The sequence below is a fragment of the Varanus komodoensis genome, unplaced genomic scaffold, assembly GCF_004798865.1.
Source record: "Varanus komodoensis strain SLA01 unplaced genomic scaffold, ASM479886v1 scaffold69, whole genome shotgun sequence".
In the NCBI taxonomy this organism is placed as follows: Eukaryota; Metazoa; Chordata; class Lepidosauria; order Squamata; family Varanidae; genus Varanus; species Varanus komodoensis.
Window position 1 is genome coordinate 624,333 of NW_025336334.1, and position 25,836 is coordinate 650,168.

General features: G+C 40.5%; 1 protein-coding gene across 1 annotated transcript in view; it reads right to left on the reverse strand.

The window, feature by feature from the left end:
• SCUBE1 (signal peptide, CUB domain and EGF like domain containing 1) overlaps nt 1-25,836 on the reverse strand; it is a 275,622-nt gene that overhangs the window by 79,471 nt on the left and 170,315 nt on the right. The window contains exon 8 of the mRNA XM_044450905.1: nt 2,434-2,550. Coding sequence (XP_044306840.1) covers nt 2,434-2,550 — 117 coding nt within the window. The remainder of the gene's footprint in view (nt 1-2,433; nt 2,551-25,836) is intronic.

Genomic DNA, 25,836 nt, shown 5'->3' on the forward strand with positions numbered 1-25,836 from the left:
ACAATATCATTATGGGATTATAATGACAATTTTGCTTTTCATCCCTAGTAGGGAGTTCACTTTTTTCACAGTCTCACACACACATTATTGAGTTCTCCACCCTGACCCCAAGCTTGATTACCTAGCCTCTCACCATTAACTCAGATTCCACCAGTGTATATAAGCGGTCAATTTTTTTTTTGCCCCAGTTTGCATCACTTACTTACTTAAATTATACTTATTAAAAAGAAGTCTTCCAAATTAATTCTTTGAATTGATTAGAGGACTGCCAATAACTTACATTGTCAAAAAGCCATCATTAAGCAAAAACCACAAGAGAGCTTTCAAATATAACCAAGACATGAGACATCACGAGATGAACATATAGGTGAATCAGGCCCTGTTGATATACACTCCAAATGCCACTATTCATTAGAACTTTATCTTCTTTTTAACAAAGGGTAATACAAGTCCCTATGAAATGCTACTCCTAAATTAGCCAATATCTGAAGTATCTGATATCCTGCCCTGAGCATAGAACCTTCCTAAGGAGCTACTCCAAAATCTCCCTACAAAAGATCAACATGAAAATGAAATTAAGGCTACATTAAGGACTTGAATAAAACACTAAAGAATGCCAAAGAATGTTACACTAGCTATTTAATAATACATATGTCTTTATTATTCACTGAGAATTCCAAGTTAATGAATGTTGATTAAAGATACAATTATATGCACATTTACTTGGAATTTAATCCCCATCGAATACAATGTCCCAATCCACATGTAATGACAGCCTCTGGGTTGTTTGATCCACGTGCTACTGATCATGAACAAGCAGGAGTACTTCTGGTATGCTTCTCATTTCTACTTTCAGTAAACAATCCAGATGCTCTGGATTACTTAGGAGTTAAACAACCCAGAGTTAAGTTACAATTTGTTCTCGGGTTAACCCAAGGTTGTTTAACATCTAATTCAGAGTGTCTGGTTTCAGATGTCACACTCACAACCTACAAATGGGGAGATAGTATTGTTTACTGAAAGTGTGGTATATATTGAAAGGAGTCTGCCAACTCTTGCTCAGCTGGATTAATTCATGAGTTAAATAATCCACACATTGGCATTACATGTGAAGCAGACTGAAAGAATTAACTCCAAAGTCATTACCTCGAATTCAAAGAAGCTAATTATTAGTGACCCACCACCTGCTGCTCTTCCCTGAACCACATGCCATCCTATTCCTGAGGCTTTCAGCCTTCAGAAACAGCTTTTCAGGTGGCTTTAGAGGGAAATGATATACATCAAAACTCCACTCAGAGAATGGACCTCTGTTCCAGTTACAGAATGGAAATTAGAATCCAAGCTAATGGGATGTATGTCCAAGTAAATATGCAAAAAACTGCACCATACAAGCTATAGGATATTCTGTCCTTAATGAGGTATGGATACTACAAAGTCACTGAATCACATCAGCCAACCAATATGTTTACTTGAAAAACAATTGACAGATTATCATAGAACCCAACTATATATTATTTCTTACACCACACTTTGTGATGTTGATAAGTTCCACCTAAAGTTCCTGTTTCCTCTCACACATAAGTCTTCAGATTTGTTTGTAATATCCCTTTCAAAATATATGGAGTTTTCCTAAAAACCTTATTAGGATTACTACTGTTAATTTTTCAGGTTTTGGTAAGAGAAAGGACACCACAGTTTTTGCACGTGGAAGGGTCCAGGTTCAGCCTCTGGCATCTTCAGTAGAGGTAGCAGGTTTGGGGAAAACATATCCAGCTAACATCATAGAGAACGTCTGATAAAGTAGACCTCATTTGTATTCATGATGTCTGTCTGTCAGTCCATCTACATACAGGCACACACACATTGCACTATAGATAATCTACAACTTGGCCTCGTTTATTGTTTCTAAATAGTCATTATTACTTTCTGAATTATGATTTTTAAAGATTTTACATATCTCTTAAAAACACAGTTTCCAAGGTTTGGATCTATAGCTTCATACCATTTGCCCTTCCGTAAGTTAATTAACCATCACATAAAAATTGAAACATGGAAAGATTTATATTGGTTGATATGCACTGGGTATTTCACATACACCAAAATAATTATCCAAAAGACACAGGGCTGGATGCAGATTTAATCATGCTCAGAGAAGACCTATGGAAATCAGTGGGACTTCAGAACACCTAATTCTGCATCCAATCCACTACAGAAAATTTGGTAAAAAAAGAAACACTAAAACAAAACCCCTTAGAAAAATAACAACTAGCAGTGACTCTTTCTAGTCAGAGAAAGAGCAGATTTTCAAGCTGTGCTTACTGCACTGCTAAGAACCTTAAGCTCTATGCGTTGATTATATTTCTGCACATTTTAACCTCTGGTACTGAAACTTCTAAAGGGAAATGATGCATTGCAAAGCAAACAGAAGCTGACCTTTGCATGTTTTCCCATCAGGCTGCAGGGTAAATCCGACTGGGCAACTGCAGCGTACTCCTGTTGCTGTATCCTTGCAAGTACGGTCACAGCCTCCATTATTGACAGCACATGTTTCTGAGAAACATGAAAGAGAAAGGGGAAAAGGTGTGTGTGTGTATGGAGTGGGATGATAGAATATGAGAGAGAGAGAGAGAGAGAGAGAGAGAGAGAGAGAGGGGATATAACATAACATAACACAACACAACACACTGTAGTTCTTGAAGTGTTCTGCATAATGTTAGCATGCAATTTAAGCAATCTACCCTTAAGCAAGCAGCATCACTATACCACATGTGTTTATCAAAAGGGCTTTAAGACTTTCTTAAACTTCAACCCCAAATCACATACATACAAATAAGTGAAAAACTGAAGAGGCTTAACTCCCAAATAAGTATGCACAGAACTGTAGCCTTACTGGAAAGTCCCTTGTAAATTAATAGACTTTACTTCTAAGTAAACATGGTTATGATTAGAGAAAAGCAATTGTGAGATAGTATTCATTATTGTAATGATATCATATTGCTTTAAGCAATACCAGTCAGAGTTGTCACAGATTTTGAAAGACAAGCACATTACCTGTTAAAAGCAGGATCAAGCAATCACATCACAAACTACACTTACTATATGGCAGTAAGATTCTGTGATTTCAGTGGAGCTTACTTCCAAGCTGTATGTTTGAATGACCTATTCGACAATATCCAATAATGGCTTTTTAATACCCATTTTGGGGAAGAAGATTGCTTTTGCTAGACAGTTGAGTTTCAAAAAAGACTGCAGAAAAGCAAAACTCAGTGCTGGATTGCAGATTGAGAATTTCAAACCTTTTTGTTCACAGAAAGAGTTAATAGAAAATGAACTACATACATCACTTTGACAGGAATCTACATGCCCAATCTGTTCTTACTGAACTACAAGAAAAAGGCATCTGGATTTTGTCCACTTAAAGCTTTTTACAAATTGAAAGGAGTTTGGAGTGGGTGGGGAAGGCATAATTGAGGTCACTGAACCCATTCCAAGCTGTGTCATTGAAATTTCCCAGTGCTTGTATGATGTCAAATGGTGGTTGGGCAAATATGGGGAAAAGAAAGCTTCAACACTTTTCATGTCTTTTCATTTCAATAATGGGAAAAGGTGATTAAGTACCACTTCATAAAAAAACACAAAAATGCCACAGTAGATGTAAGTACATAGTATTTCTGAAGAAAATAATAAACAAAATCCAAATTGGATCGCCTTATTCATGATTCATAGACAAGAGAAGTAGCTGTGCTAATTTACTTCTTGGGACAAACCATATTTTATTCAACAGTTACTTCTTGGTCTGGAACAAGGCATTATGGCTCCACATCTCATCTTCTCTTCCCTATTAATGTTGACAAATGCCATTAAAAACATTGTGATATCATGCTTAAAATTTCTGTTCTCATGAGCAGCAGCCAATAGAGGGGAGGCAGAAAACTCAGAGCATAATTATGACCTCTCACGCATTTTGTATTTCTGAATACTACAGTGAAAAAAAGAGCAAAAGGTTGTATTTGGTTGCATTCCCATATCCTCCATAATGTTTCATTCTGGCCTAAGAGAAGTCCAATGGCCAGAATCCCCCAAATATTTATTTATTATTCCTAGTGATTGGAACTGAAGGCATTAAACATTAAAATTCAAACATCCAAAAATATACATAAGTTAAAATACTTAAATCAGTTAAATATTAAAATTGAACAACTACACAGATTAAAAACACCCCAACATTATAAACAATAAAATTAATCTAATGCAAACTCAGAGTCTATTCCCAAATATTTGCTGTAATAACGAACTTTTCACTGGCTTTCAGAAAGCTAACAGGGAATGTGCCAACCTAGCCTCCCTAACAAGTTGGCAGAGGGAGCCAATTCCAGAGCCTTGGGGCAGCCACTAAGAAGGCCCTCTCCTGCATTTCCACCAAGCGTGCCTAAGAGAAGGGTCTCTCCAGAAGATCCCAGAGCCCAGGCAACCTCCTACAGGAGAATATGGTCTTTCAGATACCCTGGGCCCAAACCATATAGGGCTTTATCACCAGCACTTTGAATTGTGTTCAGAAACAGACTGGAAGCCAGTGAAGTTGTTTCTAAAGAGGAGTTCTGTATTCCCTGTAGCCAGACCCAGTCAGCAGTCTAGCAGTAGTTCTCTGAACTCACCAGCAGTCTCAGCAGTAGCTCTTTCAGGACTTTCCAAAAACTCTTCAGAGGGAATCCCACACAAAGCACATTACAGTAATCCAAATGGGATGTAACTGTCATGTGTCAGTATGCCAAAACAAGGAATGGGTGTAGCTGGTGTACTAGTTTTAATTGTTCAAATTCACTTCTGGCCACTGCTGAGACCTGAGCATCCAAACTCAGGGTTGAATCCAGAACACTCAAGCTGCAAATCTGCATATTCATGGAACGTGTAACCTCATCCATCACAGGCTGATCCTCCTTTTAACTGACCAGGAGCAATCTGTATCAAGGTTCTGTCTTGTCCAGATTAAGTTTCAATTTATTTGCTCTCATCCAGTCCATTACTGCAAACAGACACTGATTAGGAATGAGACAGCTTCCTTAGAGAGAGATGGAAAGGAAAAATAGGTCTTCAGCATACTGGTGACCCTGAACTCAAAACTTCTGAAACCTCTCCCAGTGGTTTCATATATATGTTAAAAAGCATGGGGGACAGGAGAGTACACTGGCAAACACCACAGGTCAGTGGCCAGGGAGTGGAACAGGAGTACCCCAGCATCAACTTCTATGTCCGCTCCTCCAGGAAAAAAAAGGAGGCACTGTAAAACAGTCCTCCAATTCCCATCCCAGCAAGGTGGCAAAAAAGGTATGGTCCGTGGTATCACAAACCGCTGAGAGGTCTATCAGAACTAACAAGACACACTCCTCCTGCCTAATTCCTGGCATAGGTCATCTACCAAAGCAAGCAAAGCTGGTTCTGTCCTATAACCAGGTCTGAAAACAGATTCAAATGGCTCTAGATACTTCATCTTATCCAGCAATTCCTGGTGTTGGGACCTTATAACATGCTCTAATACCTTGCCTCAAAATTGAATATTGGCAACTGGCCAATAATTATCCAACACAATGGGATCCAAAGAGGGCTTTTTTTAGCAATAGTCTCATCAGTGTCTTTTTCAGACAAGCTGGGACCCTGCCTTGACTAAGACAGGCTTTAGCCACCCTGCATACCCACTTGGTCAGTCCCCATCTGCTTACTTTTATGAGCTAGGAAGAGCAAGAGTCCAGAATGCATGTTGTGGCTCTCACCTCTCCAATGATTCTGTCCACATCCTCAGGTTGTACAAATTGAAAGGTATCTAATAACACCAGACAAGCAGAAGCCAAAGTTATATCCCCTGGGACTGTAGCAACAATAGCACCAAGTCAGAGCAGATCCAATGGACTTTGTCTGCAAAGTACTGAGCAAATTGTTCACAGAGAGCTGTTGAGAAGTCAGGATCCTCCTGGGGAACTCCAGGGAATGAATTTCCAAGTTTCTCATGTATGCTGCTGAATAAATTTAAATTGATATACTGAATTATTAGAGTTCATGAACGCTATTAAAGCTTTATTAACTGTTTACTCATGTTCATAGAACCCCTTATTGGGTAGCTGTTCTAGAACACAACCATACGTTACACTCAAATGTGCATTCTTAGGAAAAGCAACTGCAATGGCAGTGCAGATAACATGAAGCAGAAAAGTTGTATAATTTTTTCCCACTCCATGCACCCCAGAATCCAAGTAAGTGGTTAGCACCATATTATTTATTTTTTTAATACAGAATTGATGTCCATGTGATACTTCATTTTTAACAACTATTTCTCAGTTACTTGGTCAGACAAGATTAGCCACAATCCATGGAAATATAACTAGCTCCACCTGTGAACTTAGAGCTGGGGCAATGTTTCCTAAACAGTAAGCCCTCATGCAAACTGCTTTGAAATTAAATGGAGTTTAATAGGTATATTAAACTTAAATGGAGTTTAATAGGTATATTCTCCTTCACGGATCACTGCCTTGCCGTGGCGAAGGGGCTTGCGTAGCTCAATGAAGCTATGAGCTATGCTGTGCAGAGTCACCCAAGACAGACAGGTCATAGCAGAGAGCTCTGACAAAACGTGATCAACTGGAGAAGGAAATGGCAACCCACGCCAGTATCTTTGCCATGAAAACCCCATGGACAGTACCAAAAGGCAAACAGATATGACGCCGGAAGATGAGCCCCTCAGGTCGGAAGGTGTCCAATATGCTACTGGGAAAGAGCAAAGGGCCAGAAAGAATGACGCGACTGGGTCAAAGCCGAAAGGACACTCAGTTGCTGATGTATCAGGTGGTGAAAGGAAAGTCCAATGCTGCAAAGATCTATACTCCATAGGAACCTGGAATGTAAGGTCCATGAATCAAGGCAAGCTGGATGTGGTCAAACAAGAGATGACTAGAATGAACATTGACATCTTAGGAATCAGTGAACTAAAATGGACAGGAATGGGTGAATTTAATTCAGATGATCATCAGCTATACTACTGTGGGCATGAATCCCTCAGAAGAAATGGAGTAGCCTTCATAGTCAATAAAAGAGAAGGAAAAGCAGTACTGGGATACAATCTCCAAAATGACAGAATGATCTCAGTTCGAATCCAAGGCAAATCATTCAACATCACAGTAGTCCAAGTCTATGCCCCAACCACTGGTGCTGAAGAGGCTGAAGTTGACCAATTCTATGAAGGCCTACAACACCTTCTAGAATTAACTCCAAAAAATGATGTCCTTATTGTCATGGGGGATTGGAATGCTAAAGTAGGAAGCCAAAAGATAACTGGAATAACAGGCAAGTTTGGCCTTGGAGTACAAAATGAAGTGGGGCACAGGCTGGTAGAATTTTGTCAAGCGAATGGTCATAGCAAACACTCTTTTCCAACAACCCAAGAGAAGACTCTACACATGGACATCACCAGATGGTCAACACAGAAATCAGATTGACTATGTGCTCTGCAGCCAAAGATGGAGAAGCTCGATACAGTCAGTAAAAACAAGACCAGGAGCTGACTGTGGCTCAGATCATGAGCTTCTGGTTGCAAAATTTAGGCTTAAGTTGGAGAAAGTAGGGAAAAGCACTAGGCCACTCAGGTATGACCTAAATCATATCCCTGATGAATATACAGTAGAGGTGACAAATTGATTTAAGGAATTTTTGTACTTTGTATTTAATGGTAATTTATTATGTGCTATTGTATTTCATTGTATTTTATCGTGTTGTAAGCCACCCCGAGGTTTCGGCAAGGGGTGGCATAGAAATGTTATAATAATAATAATAATAATAATAATAATAAGATCTGATAGACAGAGTGCCTGAAGAACTATGGACGAAGGTTCGCAACATTGTACAAGAGGCAGCAACTAAAACCATCCCAAAGAAAAAGAAATGCAAGAAAGCAAAATGGCTGTCTGAGGAAGCTTTACAAATAGCTGAGGAAAGAAGGGAAGCGAAAGGCAAGGGAGAAAGAGAAAGATACACCCAATTGAATGCAGAATTCCAGAGAATAGCTAGAAGAGGTAAGAATGCCTTCTTAAATGAACAGTGCAAAGAAATAGAAGAAGACAGTAGAATAGGGAGGACCAGAGATCTCTTCAAGAAAACTGGAGATATGAAGGGATCATTTCATGCAAAGATGGACATGAAAAAGGACCAACATGGCACAGACCTAACAGAGGCAGAAGAGATTAAGAAGAGGTGGCAAGATTACACAGAAGAACTGTACAAGAAAGAGCTTAACATCCCTGATAACCACGATAGGGTGGTCACTGACCTCGAGCCAGACATCCTGGAATGTGAAGTCAAATGGGCCTTAAGAAGTCTGAGCAACAACAAAGCTAGTGGAGGTGACAGTATTCCAGCTGAGCTATTCAAAATCTTAAAAGACGATGCAGTAAAAGTGCTACACTCAATATGCCAGCAAAGTTGGAAAACTCAACAGTGCCCACAGGATTTGAAAAGGTCAGTTTACATTCCGATTCCAAAGAACGGCAATGCCAAAGAATGTTCAAACTACTGCACCACTGCACTCATTTCACACGCGAGCAAAGTTATGCTCAAAATCCTACAAGCTAGGCTCCAGCAGTGTGTGGACCAAGAACTACCAGAAGTACATGCAGGATTTCGAAGAGGGAGAGGAACTAAAGATCAAACTGCCAACATACGCTGGATCATGGAGAAAGCTAGAGAGTTCCAGAAAGACATCTACTTCTGCTTCATTGACTATGCTAAAGGCTTTGGTTGTGTGGATCACAACAAATTGTGGCAAGTTCTTCAAGAGATGGGAATACCAGACCATCTTATTTGTCTCTTGAGAAACCTATATGCGGGTCAAGAAGCAACAGTGAGAACTGGACACGGAACCACTGATTGGTTCAAAATTGAGAAAGGAGTTCGGCAAGGCTGTACATTGTCGCCCTGCCTATTTAACCTATATGCAGAGCACATCATGAGGAAGGCAGGGATAGATGAATCACCAGTTGGAATTAAGATTGATGGGAGAAATATCACCAACCTCAGATATGCAGATAATACCACTCTCATGGCAGAAAGTGAAGAGGAACTAAAGAGCCTCTTGATGCGGGTGAAGGAGGAGAGCGCAAAAGTTGGCTTGAAACTCAACATAAAGAAAACTAAGATCATGGCATCTGGTCCTATCACTTCCTGGCAAACAGATGGGGAAGAAATGGAGGTAGTGACAGATTTTATTTTCCTGGGCTCCAAGATCACCACAGACAGGGATTGCAGCCAGGAAATTAAAAGACGCTCGCTGTTGGGGAGGAAAGCTATGGCAAATCTAGACAGCATACTAAAAAGCAGAAACATCACCCTGCCAACAAAGGTGCGTATAGTCAAAGCTTTGGTTTTCCCAGTTGCAATGTATGGCTATGAAAGCTGGACCATAAGGAAGGCTGAGCACAAAAGGATTGAGGCCTTTGAATTGTGGTGCTGGAGGAGACTCCTGCGAGTCCCTTGGACTGCAAGGTGATCAAACCGGTCAGTCCTAGAGGAGATCAACTCTGACTGCTCTTTAGAAGGCCAGATCCTGAAGATGAAACTCAAATACTTTGGCCACCTAATGAGAAGGAAGGACTCCCTGGAGAAGAGTCTAATGCTGGGAACAATAGATGGCAAAAGAAGAAGGGGACGGCAGAGGGTGAGGTGGCTAGATGGAGTCACTGAAGCAGTTGGTGTGAGCTTAGGTGGCTCTGGGAGATGGTGGAGGACAAGAGGGCCTGGAGGAATGTTGTCCATGGGGTCGCGATGGGTTGGGCACGACTTCACGACTAACAACAACAACAATAGGTATATTTTGAGGTAGAGCATAGATACATGCTTTTTAAAGAGACAATTTACAAAGTTCAGTAAATTCCATTGGAAAGGTGAGACCTCTTGGCAAGACCTGTTGGCATGCCAGGTATTCTTTTCCTGGCCAAGACCTATGGAGAGTTGCTTATTTCTCACTCCATCATGTATGTTTATAACTTACTTTGGCTTAGCATCGATTAACTTCTTAAAATGCACACAAGTGAAATCCTTGTCAAAGATTCCAGCCATGAGTTCTAGGAGCATCCATATACCTGATCTGACAATAATCTATGTTATTTCTCTGTAAATTTTCTGAGACTTCAGTTCCAGTGTAAGTGTAAGGGTTGAATAGTGTACAGAGAAGTAGCATGCACATACACAAAAAATACTAATTTTAAAGGAGTATGAGGATCTTTTCTTTGGGCATACCTTTGGCAAGAATATAAAATTTGGACCAGGCAAATAAAAAACTGATCATCATGAATTCACATTATTTTCATGGGAAATTGCCTCCAAACTGCCGTCAAATTAAAGCTATGTAGGTGCCTACGGACTACACAACAAACGCGCCATGCAAGTGCAGAACAAGTATGTGGCCACAGAGATGATCTGATTTATTAATTGTTGGTGGCTTTGCGAAATAATACAGATTCATAAGAATCTATGCCTTGGATCCATGTCTTTGTGTCATGGTAGTGATGGCAACCACTGGATCTGTGGCTAGCAATGGAAATTTTGATTTGATTGTACTGGTGAGGATTCCATGTAAAACTCACATGCAAATTCAAGAGAGTTATATTAACTGCTGTGTGCGTGTATGTGGGAGGTGCATTCTTTCTCTTTCTGTCTATATTGTAAGGGGTGAGATTCTGCTTCTGTCTTGAGTTTTTATTCTGTACGTAGTTCCATGCAAGGGCCTACAAAGGTGCAGAAGGGGAATGGGCTCTTGCACTTGTAACAGTTATAAAGAGTTTAAACAAAACAGGCCAATGAAGACTTGGCATGCTGATGATTTGGATAGAAAGCAAAGAAGGCCTACAAGTACAGCCAAGATTTGTCTTTTTCAAGGCAAATGCCATGAAGAAGAATGCTTTGTTTTTCAGTTCTGCTGTCTTCACTACTACTACTACTACTAATACTACTACTACTATTTAACAATAACAGTGTGGTGTAGTAGTAAGAATACTGGTTGGGGAGTCAGCTTCATGTCTGCTTGACCGTGAAAAGCAATAGCTCTCTTTGGGGGAGTCACTGACTTCTTAGCCTAACCTACTTCCTTGTGAAAAAACGAAAAGAGGAGGGTTATGTAATGCTCTGGGACTATTACAAAGCTGAATATAAAGTGAAAGCAGCCGGCATGCAGGTAACAAGCCTCCTCACCTCCTCTGTATCCTGGCAATGCTGTTATACACAAACCAGGCCAGTGTTAGTTTAATGTGGCCTTTTTTTGTTTTGTTTTCTTGTATGACTACCTTTTACAAATCAGTTTTAAAGTATATTTTAGCTATTTAAAATATATTTTAGTGCTTTGGTTATGGAACAGAATAGAAATGAAATAGTTTTAAGTATTCAAAATTGTTAGAAAATATCAACAAATTCTACAAGAGTCCTGAAAATATTTAAATAATGCATGTATGGTTAGCACCCACTCTTTCAACACAACTCTATGTGTGTCCATGCAAATATTAATCCTACTTAATGGAACTTATTCCTTAGTCAGTATGCATAAGAAGCCATCCTTAAATAAAGAATTAATTAGGGGCACATTCATTTCAACAATGCGTTCAGTCCTATTCTGCAAAACACCTATCAAAATTATTTAGCTTTAAGAAAAAGGGCAAGATTAATAACAACAACTGTGTATGCGCAGAAGGCATATCCTGAAAGAGACTGCACTATAAGAAAGGAACATGTGCAGCTAGTCTCTACCTGGGGCTGCCCCTGAAAACAATCTAGATACTTCCACTGATACAGAATAGAACAGCTAGGCTGCTGACAAGGACTGGCAGACAACATCACATAAAGCCAGTCCTTTTATCACCTTCATTAGTTATTCCTGCCCATATCCTAAGACCATCATTTTCAGGGGTAGCACCCTAACTATGGAATCTGCTCCCCAGAGAGATACATCGGGCACCAACCCTTTACTCATTTAGGCACCAGGTTAAAACCTTTTTATTTATCTGTTAATTTAATTTAATTTAAATTTAAAATAATGTTGTTCTATATTTTATATACTGTATATTGTATTCTAAGTCCTGTTGTGGAATTTATTGTTGTTTGTTTTTATGTAAACCATCCTGAGAACCTATATGGATTAAGAAAGGCATATACATATTTTAAATAAATAAACAAACACATACAAGAATATCTGGCAGTTAACAGTTTTTCCTGTTATTGAAACATATTGACTAGGGATCTGTTATCTGTGGAACTTCACTTTTCCTGTTTGTGAAGGGAAGAAGCCTCCTAATAACTCTGCAATACAGTCATATGGCTCTTGATGTTCATAAATTTGAGAGTTGACCACCTACAGCAAAATCCTTGCAAAACTATGAACTGGAAGAACACTAGACAGAATGTTATTGCACCTGGCTAATACTTAAAATACCATGGTATTCACTATCTGAGTTTTTATTTATTTATCTCAACATCAGGTCACCTAAACCTTCAGTTACTGCTTTTCAAACTAATAAGTAGGAGGGTTTGCAAGACACATTTAGACCCTCTGAGATTTTAACCATACACAGAGCTAAAATTCCTCTAACCAGACAATTAGGTATGGCAGGGATTCTCTCTCTCTTCCCACTCTTTGTTCTTCAGGTCTTCCGCACTATCTCAGGGGACATTGCAAGAACATTGCATGCCCTCTGAGCTACAATGAGTCTTTTAATGTTTGTTTGTTTAATTTAAAGCTTTTACATACCATCCAACTACTAGCGTCTTGGGAAGGTCTTACAGTAAAAGCACCATAAAATGCAATGAAGCACAGCATCCAAATAATTCCAGTAAGATTAAACCCACATTAAAACCTAATCAAATATTAACATAATGAGAAAATAGAAAGGTTTTAGCCTGGTGCTGAAAGGAATAGTGTTGGTGCCAGGTGAACCTCTCTGGGGAATGTAGAGGCTGTGGCATGACTATTAAATACAAAACCAGTGTGAAATCCCCTGTTAAAGGTGTTTTCCCAAACCTGTTTTTGCACATCCAGGAGGTCCCTTCCCAAGAATGCCCAGTAGTATTATAGGGGGCTACCTATGTTTGCCCCACACTCCTCCTCCTCTTCCTTTGAAGCGTTTGCCCTCCCCTTTGCAGGGAGCTGTGGCTCCTTCAAAAGCCTTAATAAACCACATTCCCCTCACCTTTTTTGCAGCATTATAGGCAGGATGCTTAACTGTCATTCCTCAAGTAGTCTTCTGTGCATTCAGAGATATAGGCTCTGCACTTGTGTGGAGGCTGTTGTTAGGAAGATGCTATAGCACCCCCACCCTCAGCATATTAGAGGGGTTCCCACCCATTCTCTGAGTTCACTTGACACTGACACTGTAGCCTTGGGATAGAGGAAGGATCCAGTAGATTGACATTCCATTGGCTAAAACTGATCTCTATGTAACAAATAAACATATTAGTGTATTACACAGAAGAGGAGACAGTGGATGGGTTGTGTGAATGCATGACTGACCACTTGAAGAGCAATAGTTACAGGTGATCTTCCTGCTTTTCTCTTTGTGGTCTCTGTGCATCAGAGGGTGAATAGCATGGGTGAATAGCAAGCTTAGCTACTTGGATAGTGGGTCAGTGTCATTACCAAAGGATGAAAGAGAAAACTGTTTTCCTCAAGGTATAATTGGCTCTGACATGGCCAACAACCCTGTAGTGCTTCACAAAGGTTAATGGGGTTGACCAAGTGGGTGATTTACAAAGGTCTGGTAGAGGAACCCCAGTGTTTAGAGCAGTGGAAATTGTCATCGAGTAGAGTGGGCCTTTAGCAGCCTATAGACTGGAAAACTAAGGAAACAGTCTGTAGAAACATAGAAATACAGCGAGTCAGAAGGCCTTCCAGGGGACTTTCTTCTAGTCTGACCCCCAGCTCCAGCTGACTCTGCTCATATGCTCCCTACCATAAGCATATTCATGTACTACCCAGAATGTTTGTCTTTGAGATGTGGCAGAGAGTCCTTTGTTTTTGCCAGCATAGCATAGAGTGACAGAATAGCCCAGTAGAATGACAGTGCTGGTGTCAGTTCCATTGGGTTCAAGGGGGAAGCAAAGGTTAAACTATGTCATGGTTGATATTAAATTTTGATATAACATTGGGAAGAAAGAAGGGTCTGAATGCAGCATCACTTTTTCTCTATGGAAAACGAGGTATGTAAGAGCTACCCTGATGGCACATATCTCACAAAAGCAGAAGTACTTGCCACCAGGAAAGAAAAGTAGCTATAGATGAACTGTCACCATGGTTTTGAACAGTTTATTTGTTGGGGCTTTCAGAATGACAGGAAGACTTTTAAGAACAAGTTGGGCAATGCTCTCAAGCCCACAGACAAAAGTCAATTAAGGAGTAGGAAAAACAGATGAACCTTGGACTGGTACATGAAAGGCTGAAACTGCTGCAGGTAGACACAGATGAACAACATCTTCAATCACCATTGAAACAGAAAGTTGAGGAAGAAAAGGATTGCTCTATCATGCATCAGTATGCATTGAAGCCGTCTCATGATGCAAAGGATTTCTCAGCATAGGATCTTCTGGTAGAAGGCTTCAAAGCCACATTCAAAATCAAATGCAGTCCTTCAGTAAGGATGGTAAGGCTCAGAACTAGGGAAGGATCCTCCAGGCTGTGAGACCCAGAGTGCATTTGATCCTGAGAGATTAGGTCTAGTTTTGATGGGAAATGGAGAAAGATTCAAACTGACATTGGGAGCAGCTGGGAAAACCATGACTTTGTAGGTCATAAAAGCATGATGATAATTCAGTCTGTTTCATCCTGATGAACCTTCACTAGGATTCTCATGGGAAAAATGGGAAAAATGGGAAAGCAGGTAAAACAATGTTCCTAATCAATTCAGTAGGAAATCATCTGTCATAGAACCTCTGTCCTCTGTAAATGCTTGCTCAAGGGTGACTAATGGAGTGTCCTTGGTGAGACTGTAGTGATGCATCCACCAATGGAGTCTCATCTGGATGGATTTTAGGATCCAGAGCTGAGTTTCTCAAGGATCACTAGATGACATTAATAGATGAACCATAACTGGACAGGATACATCTGGAGCCTGGCCAGTGGTAGTACTGCAACTATTACCACCATGAGACCTAGGAGCTGCTGGATATGGAAGGCAGAAAAGACAAAGTGCCTGCACAGTTTGTTGGCCATCTTGATTAATACTAATACTCTGGTTTCCAGGAGATAAGTTTTTGTTGAATTTGAGTCGAGGAAGGCCCCAGTGAAGAGGTAAACCTGGATTTCTTGGAGGCATAAGTGGGCAGAGATTAATGGCATGCATATAGAGAAGATTCTTGGGGTTGTGGATAGTTTGCATCAGGGGTCTCAAACTCAACTTACCTGGGGGCCGCTGGAAGTAGAGTCTGGGTGAGGCTGGGCCACATCAAGTATTCCACCACCACGGTGGTGGTGGGCCACTCATCCGGAGGCCGGCCCGGGCGCTGCCGGTGCTTTGAAGGCCGCAGGGCCCCTCCCCCGTGCCCCGCCCGTCCCGGCAATTGGCCCGCGGGCCGCGAGTTTGAGACCCCTGGTTTGCATGGTAAAACTGAAAACTGAAAGGTCTCTCTTCCAATCTGAAAATGTAAGAAAAGTCTGTATGAATTCTCTATGCAAGTGTGAAAACAAGCATCCTATTGAAATGAACCAATCTCCCTCATGCAGTAATGGTAGAACCTTCTGCAATGCAGCCATATGGAATTTCCTCAGTGTGAGGAAGGAGTTGATATGCCAGAAATCCAGGATCTGTCAGAGCCCTCCATCCCATTATGGTACCATAATGTATCTGGAGTTGAAGAAGTTGGCACTGAGAAGGAAGGACTCATTTATTACTTCAAAAGCAGTGAATCTACTTCCATAATTAAGGCTGTAGAGGGATGAAAACTCACACTACTGAGATTTGAGAGAGCATCAAACTTGATCCCATACCCTCTTTCCACACTATATAGGACCGAGGCATGCAGTATTATTGTTTACTGTGTAAGAAGGAAAAGAGATAAGCATCCACCAAAAAATAGGGGATGAGAAATGGGACCAGCCCAAGGACATTGTCAGAGTTGGTAACTGTCGGCACCACAGCACCAGCACCGTTAGTAGTAGCTGGTGGAGCCATCCTTGCATTTAAGATGTGATGAGAACTGCTGCCAAAGGCAGCAGTCTACATGGTTCTGTGGTGGGAAAGAGGACTAGTTGGATCTGACTGGAGTCTGCCTATGCCTTTTGGATCATGTCCATTCACTTCAGTCTTCACACTGAAGAGCCCCTCAATGATGAATGACAGGTCTTTGATACAGAAGTGGGCCAATGTATCAAAGACTGGCCAAGTGTAGCCAGGCATGCCTCAACATCATCATTTCTGGAGCCTGGCTGTGTTGATCTACTGATAGGAGAGATGTGTGGCTTCTGCTTCAAACACTGTGGTGAGCTCCCTTAGGTCCCCTGGCAAATGATCAGAAAGGGAGCCAAATTTGTCCCAGAGGAAGAGCTGGTAGCAACCCATGGTGGCCTGGTAGTTCATTATCCCCAGTCCCAAGGCAGAAGAGCAATATATGTACCCCGCCCCACCATCAGATCCAGGAGGAAGTCTTCTTTGTCCACCAGCACTGAATGTTCGTGGCATAAGCATTCTTTGGCCAACCCCATAATGACAGAATATTGGCAATCCTGCTAGATGAGAAATGCTATGTCTTCTTCCTGAACCCTGTATATGTTCTCCAGATGCATGGAGGTTGTAGTCATGGAAGAGGGGTTCTTCCACAACTATTGTACCATCTGCAGCAAGGTGGTGCAGAAACAGAACCACCACTGGTGTGGAGTCCTCCAAGTGGATTGTGTCAAAGACCAGGTCCCTCACTCTCTCCATCTCCTGCTGGTTGTCCAATCTGAAAGACTGAACCATTCTGAAGATCTGGTTAGAAAAACCCCCCAGGTCTTCTGATGGTGTGGCAGGGTCCTGGTTTCCCATAGCCATATCTGGAGAGCAGACAGAAGGAGTAAATGAGGAGCAGGAGGCCAAGTCAGAAGGGTGATCTTTGGCATCTGACAGAGGAAATCATGGTCATAATCTGGAGTGTACAGAGGCAGAACAGGTTGACTGATGCAGTAGCATGGCAGAAAAAGAGGCAAGGTCCAGAGGTCCCTTTATAGTCATAGGCCGAGAAGTTGGTATTGGTGCTCCAAGTGGAAACATTTGGAATGAAGGGTCTCTGAAGATATGCTCCTGATTTCCAAGGAAGGGCTTGGTACGGAACTCCCCTTGGTACCAAGGATTGTAAAAGGATTAGAGGATATCCACATAGGTTGTGGCATCCTCAGTACTGAGTTGGGATGTACCATTCCAAATGCCTGGCACCGTCATAGAAGGAAAAGAGGGAGTGTTCTCTACAGTGGTCAGTCCTGGCAGCGGGCTGCAACGGCACCTGACTAGCATGATACCAAGACTTCAGAGGAAGGATAAGCCAGTGCTTGTGATAATGTATCTTGAATTTCTTTGGTGAATTTCAAAGGCAAAGTAGTTCTAGCCTAAGTACAGGAGGGTTGGGGTCTGCACCCAGTACCAATGGTTCTTATGACCCTTCACCTTTATGACCTCTGCCAATTTCACTGCTTTAAACTTCTTTGCTAACTTCTTGGCCTTGGACATCTTCAGAGAACATCCAGGTGTTGGCGGTGTGGCTAGAGACCTGACTGAAGCACTCATGGTTGGGGGTGAGGCTACAGCCTCTGAAGTAGAGAGGCACTCCATCTCCATTGACTTGGAGGAATCCACTGCCTGAAGTGCCTTGCTCCACAACTCCACTCAATTTAAAATGCTTGTATCCCATCCTTTACAGTGTTTCAGGGCAGCGATAACAGATCAATAAGACACAGCATCACAATAATATATAAAATCAACATTAAAAACAATACTTTCAAAATGCTGAGAAAATAAAAAGGTTTTGGCCTGGCGCTGAACTGAAAAAAGTATTGGTGCCAGGTGCACCTCTCTGGGGAGCCGATTCCATAGCTGGGGCACCACCACTGAGAAGGCCCTTCTTTGGGTAGTCACTCTTCTGATCTCCTTCAAAGAGGGCTCCCGAAGAAGGGCCTCCGCTCCAAATCTTATGGGGCAGTCAGGTATATATGGAAAATCATCTGCCCTGTTTCTTTTGGCTTGCTTGGTGACAGCTCAGTAGTGAGGGCAAAGGTCAATGATGTGACCTTCTGCTAAGCAGAAAAGGCCAACAGAGTGTCTGTCAGTCCTACAGCAGATACACTTTCTAAAAGGTACCTTGAGTGGCATTGGTTAAATGAAGAAACAGAATGAGATTTGGAAATTTCAAGGGAAGATGAAGGTTTTTTGGTGTGGGAGGTGTGAGAAGAAAGGGTACAGTGGAGGTTTGTGGAGTGAATAAGGAAGAAATGAAGTAGGTTGTAAGATATGGTAGAAAGCTAGATAAAAGAAGGAGGCAGAAAATTGGAAGAATTGGAAATGAAATAACTTCCTGAGGTACCACAGTGGCAGCCAAAGAAAAAAGGGTAACCCATCTAATATACTAGTGACAAGCGAGAGGGGAAAGGTTCCCAACAAAACTTTCAGCTATACAATCTTTCAAATAAATGGCTCCACACAGGAACAGAGCCCCTATATGTACACAGAGACCACAAAAGAAAAATGATAGTTTCTTTGGGAAAGGTCTGCTGCCCCAGGTATATCCCAAGGGCTGACAGTGTTTCCTCACTTCTAGCAGGGAGAGGCACTTCAATACTTGTGGAAATTCCTGCACAGAGAATCAGGCTTACTCCTTAAATCACAAATCCCTCCCCGCTGGAGTTTCAGCTCCATGCAATTGGGATAGGGTAATACTTTAATTTTTAAAATGTTACAGGCAATCCAAGCAGTCCTCCAATACTACTGGGCATTCCTGGGAGTTGTTGCCACCCAGAAGCCCCCAAAGAAGATTCTGAAAAAAAACATTTAATGGCAAATTTTCTGATTTTTTTTTAAAGTATAGCTATAGTAAACACTAAATTGTTATCATCATCTGCAGTGCATATGTGAGGGAACTTTTCTCAGCTATCTCTAAGTGCTCTATCACTTTTGCCATGGGGCTTTCTGCTTTTTTTGTTTGTTTTTGGTTGACTGGCTTATTTTATTGTCTGGGTTCAGATGCAACAATAAGCCAAATATATTCAACCATCCACTAGGATCCACTAGGATTTAGGTTTATAATTCACCCTTTTGGAAGAGTAAAAGTGTCAGACACACACCAAACTACCATGGTTTAACATGCTGTACAAACCCAATCAGTACAAATGTTTGATTTTAATTTCAGTAAGACCAATTATGTTTGAAGAAACAGCCATGAAATTGGTGCTTCAATGCTTCTTTGCACCTGTGGTTTGCTTCTTTTCTGTTACCAGCTAGTCAGACAAGGCCAGTTCTCCCTTGTAGCTTCATGCCTCTCCAGGATTAAAACTAACTTTTAACCTGAGTAATGGTAGGTCTTAGGAACCCAAAGAGGAGGAGGAAGTTGCAAGGGGATCAGTGCAGCAGAGGGTAGCTGCTGAGTGTGGAGCTATAGACTTTGGATGATGGAAGTGTATCTTCTACTTATCATCATCATCATCATATTAATTTTAACATTTTTATACTGCTCATAGCCAAAGCTCTCTGGGAGGTTCACAACATTAAGTCACCCATTCAGATTTCAACCAAGCCTGACTCTGCTTTACTTCCAAGATTAGGCAGGGTCAGGCGCTTCAGGCTATATGGAAAAATTCATGCATTCACCAGATCTAAAAACAATGGAGAGAGAGTTAGTCTGAGACTGAATGGAGGAATTCATAACTAAACAAGCAAATTACTATTTCTGTTGAGGTAAATTCACCTATTACTACTCAGAAGCTCTATATGCTACCTCCACAAGCAACATATCTTTTAATACCAGTGGTAGGAAACAATGAGTTCTGTTACCCTCACATCGATCCTTTAGGCTTTCCATTAATTTGTTATCCTCTATGCTAAAGAAGATTCTGATAGGTCTTTGATCTGATCCAGCAGGGTTCTTCTTATATTCTTAACATACAGACAGTGGATATTATTAAGCTTCTAAAGTTGTTTATAATTCTGTATATTGTAAAACACTCTTTTCCCAATCCTTTGAGGATCCACAAAAGCTTTAAAACATACTTGCTCAAGCACATTAAACCACCTAGAATTGAAACTGATGCTCTGCAAATCAAGGCCTTGATAATTATGTTGCATGCTATGAATACAGAATCATCAAATACAGAGTCAAGGAAAGATTCTGAAGGAACTTTTATTTTATTATTTTAAAAAGGGTTGGTTCAATAGAAGTATAAGTGCAAGTTCAAAGGTATTCCATGTAATTCTAGTATTCTATATATGGTACAGATACTGTGGCTGATGTCTGAAGTGGTGGATATCATTAGTGGGATGAGAGATAAGGTCTCCTTAATGCCTCCTCATCTACCTGTTTTCCTATATTGGAAGTTGCCCTCTCTAAACTGCTTTTTATTTTGGCCTCCTGCTGGTCACAATCTTAGTAATTGAATTTTATAAAGACTTAGGCTCAGCACATATAACTTACTAAAGGGTAAGACTTTCTACCACAATTTTGATCACCTGTATTAAAATTAATATGCTGTAATTAATGTTATGTTTTCATTCTAATGTGTGATAAAAGCTGTGGTCTTGTCAAATTGTAAGCAGGTATCCTGATAAATTTTTCATCTGTATTAGGAATCTGTGGCAGGTGACCATGTGAAACAGAATCACAGCTTTCTCATGTCTTAGAAGAGATAATTCACGTTCTCCCTTTCTTTCTGATGCTGTCAAATTTAATTCAAGATTTTAGATTTCTATTCTACATATAGAAATATATTGTTCATATATTTTGAAAGATTTAAATATATACACTTTCCACAGTTTAAAAATATTTAAGAGCTTTAATGTAAAACTCCTACTCACTTTAACTGAAAGCTGCTAATTGCTGGAATACACTGGGTAGACACTGAAAAGAACAGGAAAGGAAAAGCTATGGATACAGGCTTACTATAGCCTGTAATAATTTTAATGCTGTAATGGCAATAATATTAAAGTAATTTGAGTTTTGTTTTCTTTTTAAAAAATGAAATTTTAATAATATCCCTAAAGATACGTTTCTGCCTGATGTTTGTGCCATTCAGGAATTTTAAGGTGTGAAATCCCATCCTATGGATGGCTTTACAGGTTTACAAACAACACAATCCAGCACTTCACAGGTTTAAAATAATTTCAGTCTTCTATTTAAAGAGATAGCACATTTCCTAGAAGAATACTTCTAAAGAGAAAGGGGGGAAACATTTAATTGGCCTCTTTGAAAGGACACTAAGATCAGTATGAATATACTTTTAAGAGTATCTGCTTCCTTAAATAAAGGCGGCAAAGACAGAGTGTCAGCAATGCATGGAGTTGATGTGGGTGGTGGGAGGGGAGAGGATATGCCAGGATCCACAAGAATCGATGGCTTCTACACTGCTGTTTCTACTGAATTTGGTAAGATTGCTGAACGTGTTTAGAGGTCCAGTTAGCCAAAATTTTAGAGGAGGGCAGGAAGCAGCATCAGTTCTGATTTTTTTTTTCAGCCCTTGCAAGAGCTCAACTTTCTAAACTTACTGACTATATTCATCTAAGGAATAGCAAGAAGGCAACACACATTTAACAAAAAGTATTGCCAGGATGAATCATTATAATGTATATATTATTTTGTACAGATCTTTTGCATTAATAAATGTATGCTTGTTTAGCATGTGTGTGTTCATTTTTACATTTGTATTCTGTGTTTCTGCATATGTATATAGTCAGAGAACTACATTTAACATGAAGATCTTCCTCATGATGGCCTTTCCAGGAAGTAATGTGCAGCAGTAGCAGGTTCCAGAAAGAGCACCATTTTTCAGCCTCCAGTCTCTATCACTAAGTTATTATCAGGGCTCCAGAAAATGAGCACAGACCCTTTGAGCATACAAGCACAGGCATACAGAGCCTCTTCTCTCCTGTCTCTAATGTACAGAGCTCATGCCTGAGGCCAGTGCAAAACATCTCTCTTTCTTTCCATGCATTCAAAGTACAAGGTATGATAAAAAATATGGTTAATGTTCAATTAAAAAATTACAGTAAAAGACACATTGGCATCAATCCTCCTCAAAATACACTCCCTTGCTTCAAACACACTAATCCCATTGTTCTTGCCACTTCCTGAAACAGTTTTCATGTCTTTAGTTGAGCTGTCTGGGTGCCTTGATGTCCCAAATTGATTCAAAGTCACATTGCTTCTGCTATGGCAATTTCTGTCAAATAAAAACATTGCAGTATGTCCTCATCCACCTTATTCACCGGATCTGGCACTGTGTGACTTCCGGTTCTTCCCCAAAGTCAAAATGACTACAAAAGGTAAACTTTTTGAATTGATTCAGGACATCAAGGCAGCCACCATGGTGCAACTAAAGGAGAGGACTATGTACATCTTGGAGGAAAAATAAGAACCAGCTCAAAGTACAGTCCTTTGGCTTTTAATTGAGGTACAAAAGCTAGGTTTTGCCAAGTTTTTATCTTATTTATAAGTTGCCACTTCTGTGGGTGATTCTTGTATTGCTTCAGGCTTCAGTACATATTTCATGGGCCAACCATGTGGGAATGGGTATGACAGGAGTACTACTCTTTATGCAAATACTTCCTTGGAAGATATTTGTGTACACTGGCCTGGACTCACAGACAGGTGCTATGTGCTCTTTGTGAAGGGACTGAATAATGCTTAAGAAACACGATCCACTCACGTTTTATAAGCAGCACTGTTTAAAATCTGCCATCCCAGACAGTTTGGACACTATCCAGTGTGGCTGCCCATAATCCTCTGAACTCAGAGAATTACTAGCATTTAATGGAACATAGGAGGGGCACAGAGGTGAAGAAGCATGCACCCTTCCCTGTCCCCCTAAAACATGCAGAGAGCTGTGAGGAGAGGAGCTAGAGGCCCCACCAGGTTTCCTGACAGTGCCTCACGCCTTCTCAGCCCTTGCCTTGGAACATGCCTCCAGCAGCAGCCACAGCCAGAACAAAAAGAGCCAAGAGTGGAGGGAGCTCTGAAGCTGGAGTTCCAGATCCAATGTTTGAGTGATTTTTCAAATCCAGAACTGGGAGTCCAACTTTTTCTATGGATGCTTAGACAGTGTCTAATGGGCATAGGATTCTGCCTTCAGAACTTTAACAACTTTCAAGATTACAACTAGAAGATAAAACCCTTCCCTTCCCTTCAAAGAATTCCAGTCAATACACATTTAACATGAATCCTAATATCCTAGATAGCAATACCTTATTTGTTCAGTAGTCCATTAAGCCTATGCTACGGTAAGTGTACAAACCTTCACATACACATTACTAGCTATTATGTTGTGGGCCGCTCCGAGGCTACGGCAAGGGGCGGCATAGAAATGTTTTAATAAATAAAATAAATAAAAAATAAATACTACAAAAAATGTAGCAATATGCTTCTGTATATTTTGCAGGGAACCTGCAAAAATTTCTCATGCCCAACCAGCATCTCAAATATTTGGGACAACAAGCTTGCATAGTATTTTGAAAACATTGGAAAATTTTGGCAGTGACCTATTCTCACACTACTGCCCCGGATTCTGTTACTCCAGTGCCTTTTAACTGTAGCTTTGCCTTCTTTCTCAGCCATACATTATTAAACCCTTTAAAATTTTAGTTGCATTCATTCATTCATCACATATCTGAAGGATTCCATCTGACACCCAAATATCATCTTAAATGTTCAAAGAACTAGAATTGCAGTTAAAAGTACCTAAAAGAAATTCCCTATCCTTCCTACTGTTGCCTCCATGTAATCCTTTAGTATGGAATGTTTTGAAATTTTTGTTTCAAGCACTTATAACTGTGAAGTAACTAGCTTGCTGTACACTCTAGGTTCTGGAGATGATACATTTCATACATTCCGTTCCATCCAAACCTATTGCCAGCTTCTTAACGCTCCCTTAGACTTTACCAATTTTGAATGGTGAACAGATACAAATATTTCTTTCTCTGCATAGTTTGCTAGCAATTACTCAGCTTTACTGAAACTCCTAGTACAGTGGTACCTTGGCTCACGAACTTAATCCGTTCCAGAACTCTGGTCGTGATCCAAATTGGTTGTGAGCCAAGTTAAATTTCCCCATAAGGTTCAATGTAAATAAGGTTAATCCATTCTGTAACCATTTTTTAAATCAGAAAAATATGAAGCAAAGTGACAACAACAAAGATCGCGGCCATCTCCCCCCGCCCCCAAGCACAAGCGCGGCCATCTCCGCGCACCCCCAGCACGACCAAGATTGCGCCTGTCATCCCTGCAGGAGTGTGGCTGTGATCACGCACACCTTCCCTGCACGAAAGCAACTGTGATCATAGCCTTCTTTCCACTCAGGAGGGGTGGGGGGAAGATGGCTGCGATCTTGGTCGCCACCCAATGCGCAGTTCACGAGCCACATCAAAATTTTAATGAAATTTTTGTTCGTGACCCAATTTGTTCGTGAACCAAGGCATTTGTGAGCCGAGGTACCACTGTATAAATAATCCATGCATTCTCTCCCTTTTATATCAGGCTTCCCCCCCCCCCATTAATAAGGACATGTTTCTGCTAATTAAATGCAGGTAGACAGCAAAATGAAACACTTATTATATCAAATATTTGAAATGGCCTTGCTGTATCTTCATTCAGGTGTTGGCACTGCCACTACTGTCCATGATGTAGAAAACCTACATATTGTGCAGAATGTGGTTGCTGAATCCTGAACTACTTTAGAACGCAGATGCAAAGCTCATTATTTGAACTGGCACCATTGTAAAAACATCGTACATGTACAATAAAACAAAATAGTTCTAGAACATTAAATAGTTGCATTAACCTCCTTTGAAGTGCTGTTTTACTTCATATAGGGGATTTTTAATACAGAAAAGCATTGAACATATGATTATCATTCCTGAAAAGGAATCCTATCACCTCATTTTATGCAATATTTGTGAAGACTGGCTTTAAAACAATTTATTGTGGTGGTGGAAGAGGGACTATGAAAATGTTTTATAACTGAAACAAATTAACTTGTAACTCTTTCTTTATATCTACCAAGAATATTCAGAACAAGTATATAGCTGGTACTAAACAAATGGTAAGTGATGTCCTTTACCCCATTGCCTTGAACTGGCATAATTCCTGAGATAGGATAAAGGTGAGCAAAAACTATTATTTAGGCCATTGACTCCAGTTTCCAAAGATTAGGACTCAAACCCCTTGAGTCCCTTTCAGCTGTTTCAATGATTCTGTGAGGAAAATAATAATATAATCTGTCCTTCTTTTTAACTTCTAATCCTAAATGGAGGAGGAAATGTCCAACAATGTATAAAATGTAAAGAAATGTATACTAGAAGCAAAAGTTATGGCAAGAGGGAGGAAAATACCCCTTCCCCAAAATCAGCAACCCAAATTTAGCTGTAAATGAAAGTTTGATGCTAGCAAGAATAGGTCAATCATCCTCCCAAAACTTTAATACAATAGGTTGTGGAAAGAAACGAAGAAGATTGTAAGCAACCCTTAAAAAAACAAAGCCAAGCAGCAAAGCTCCTATTTATTTGTTTAAACAGTAGCAGGAGCAATCAGTTCTTGAAGCTGTTGTATTGTAAGGTCATCTTATTAAATAGCAGCACAGTGAATTTATCATCATACCCA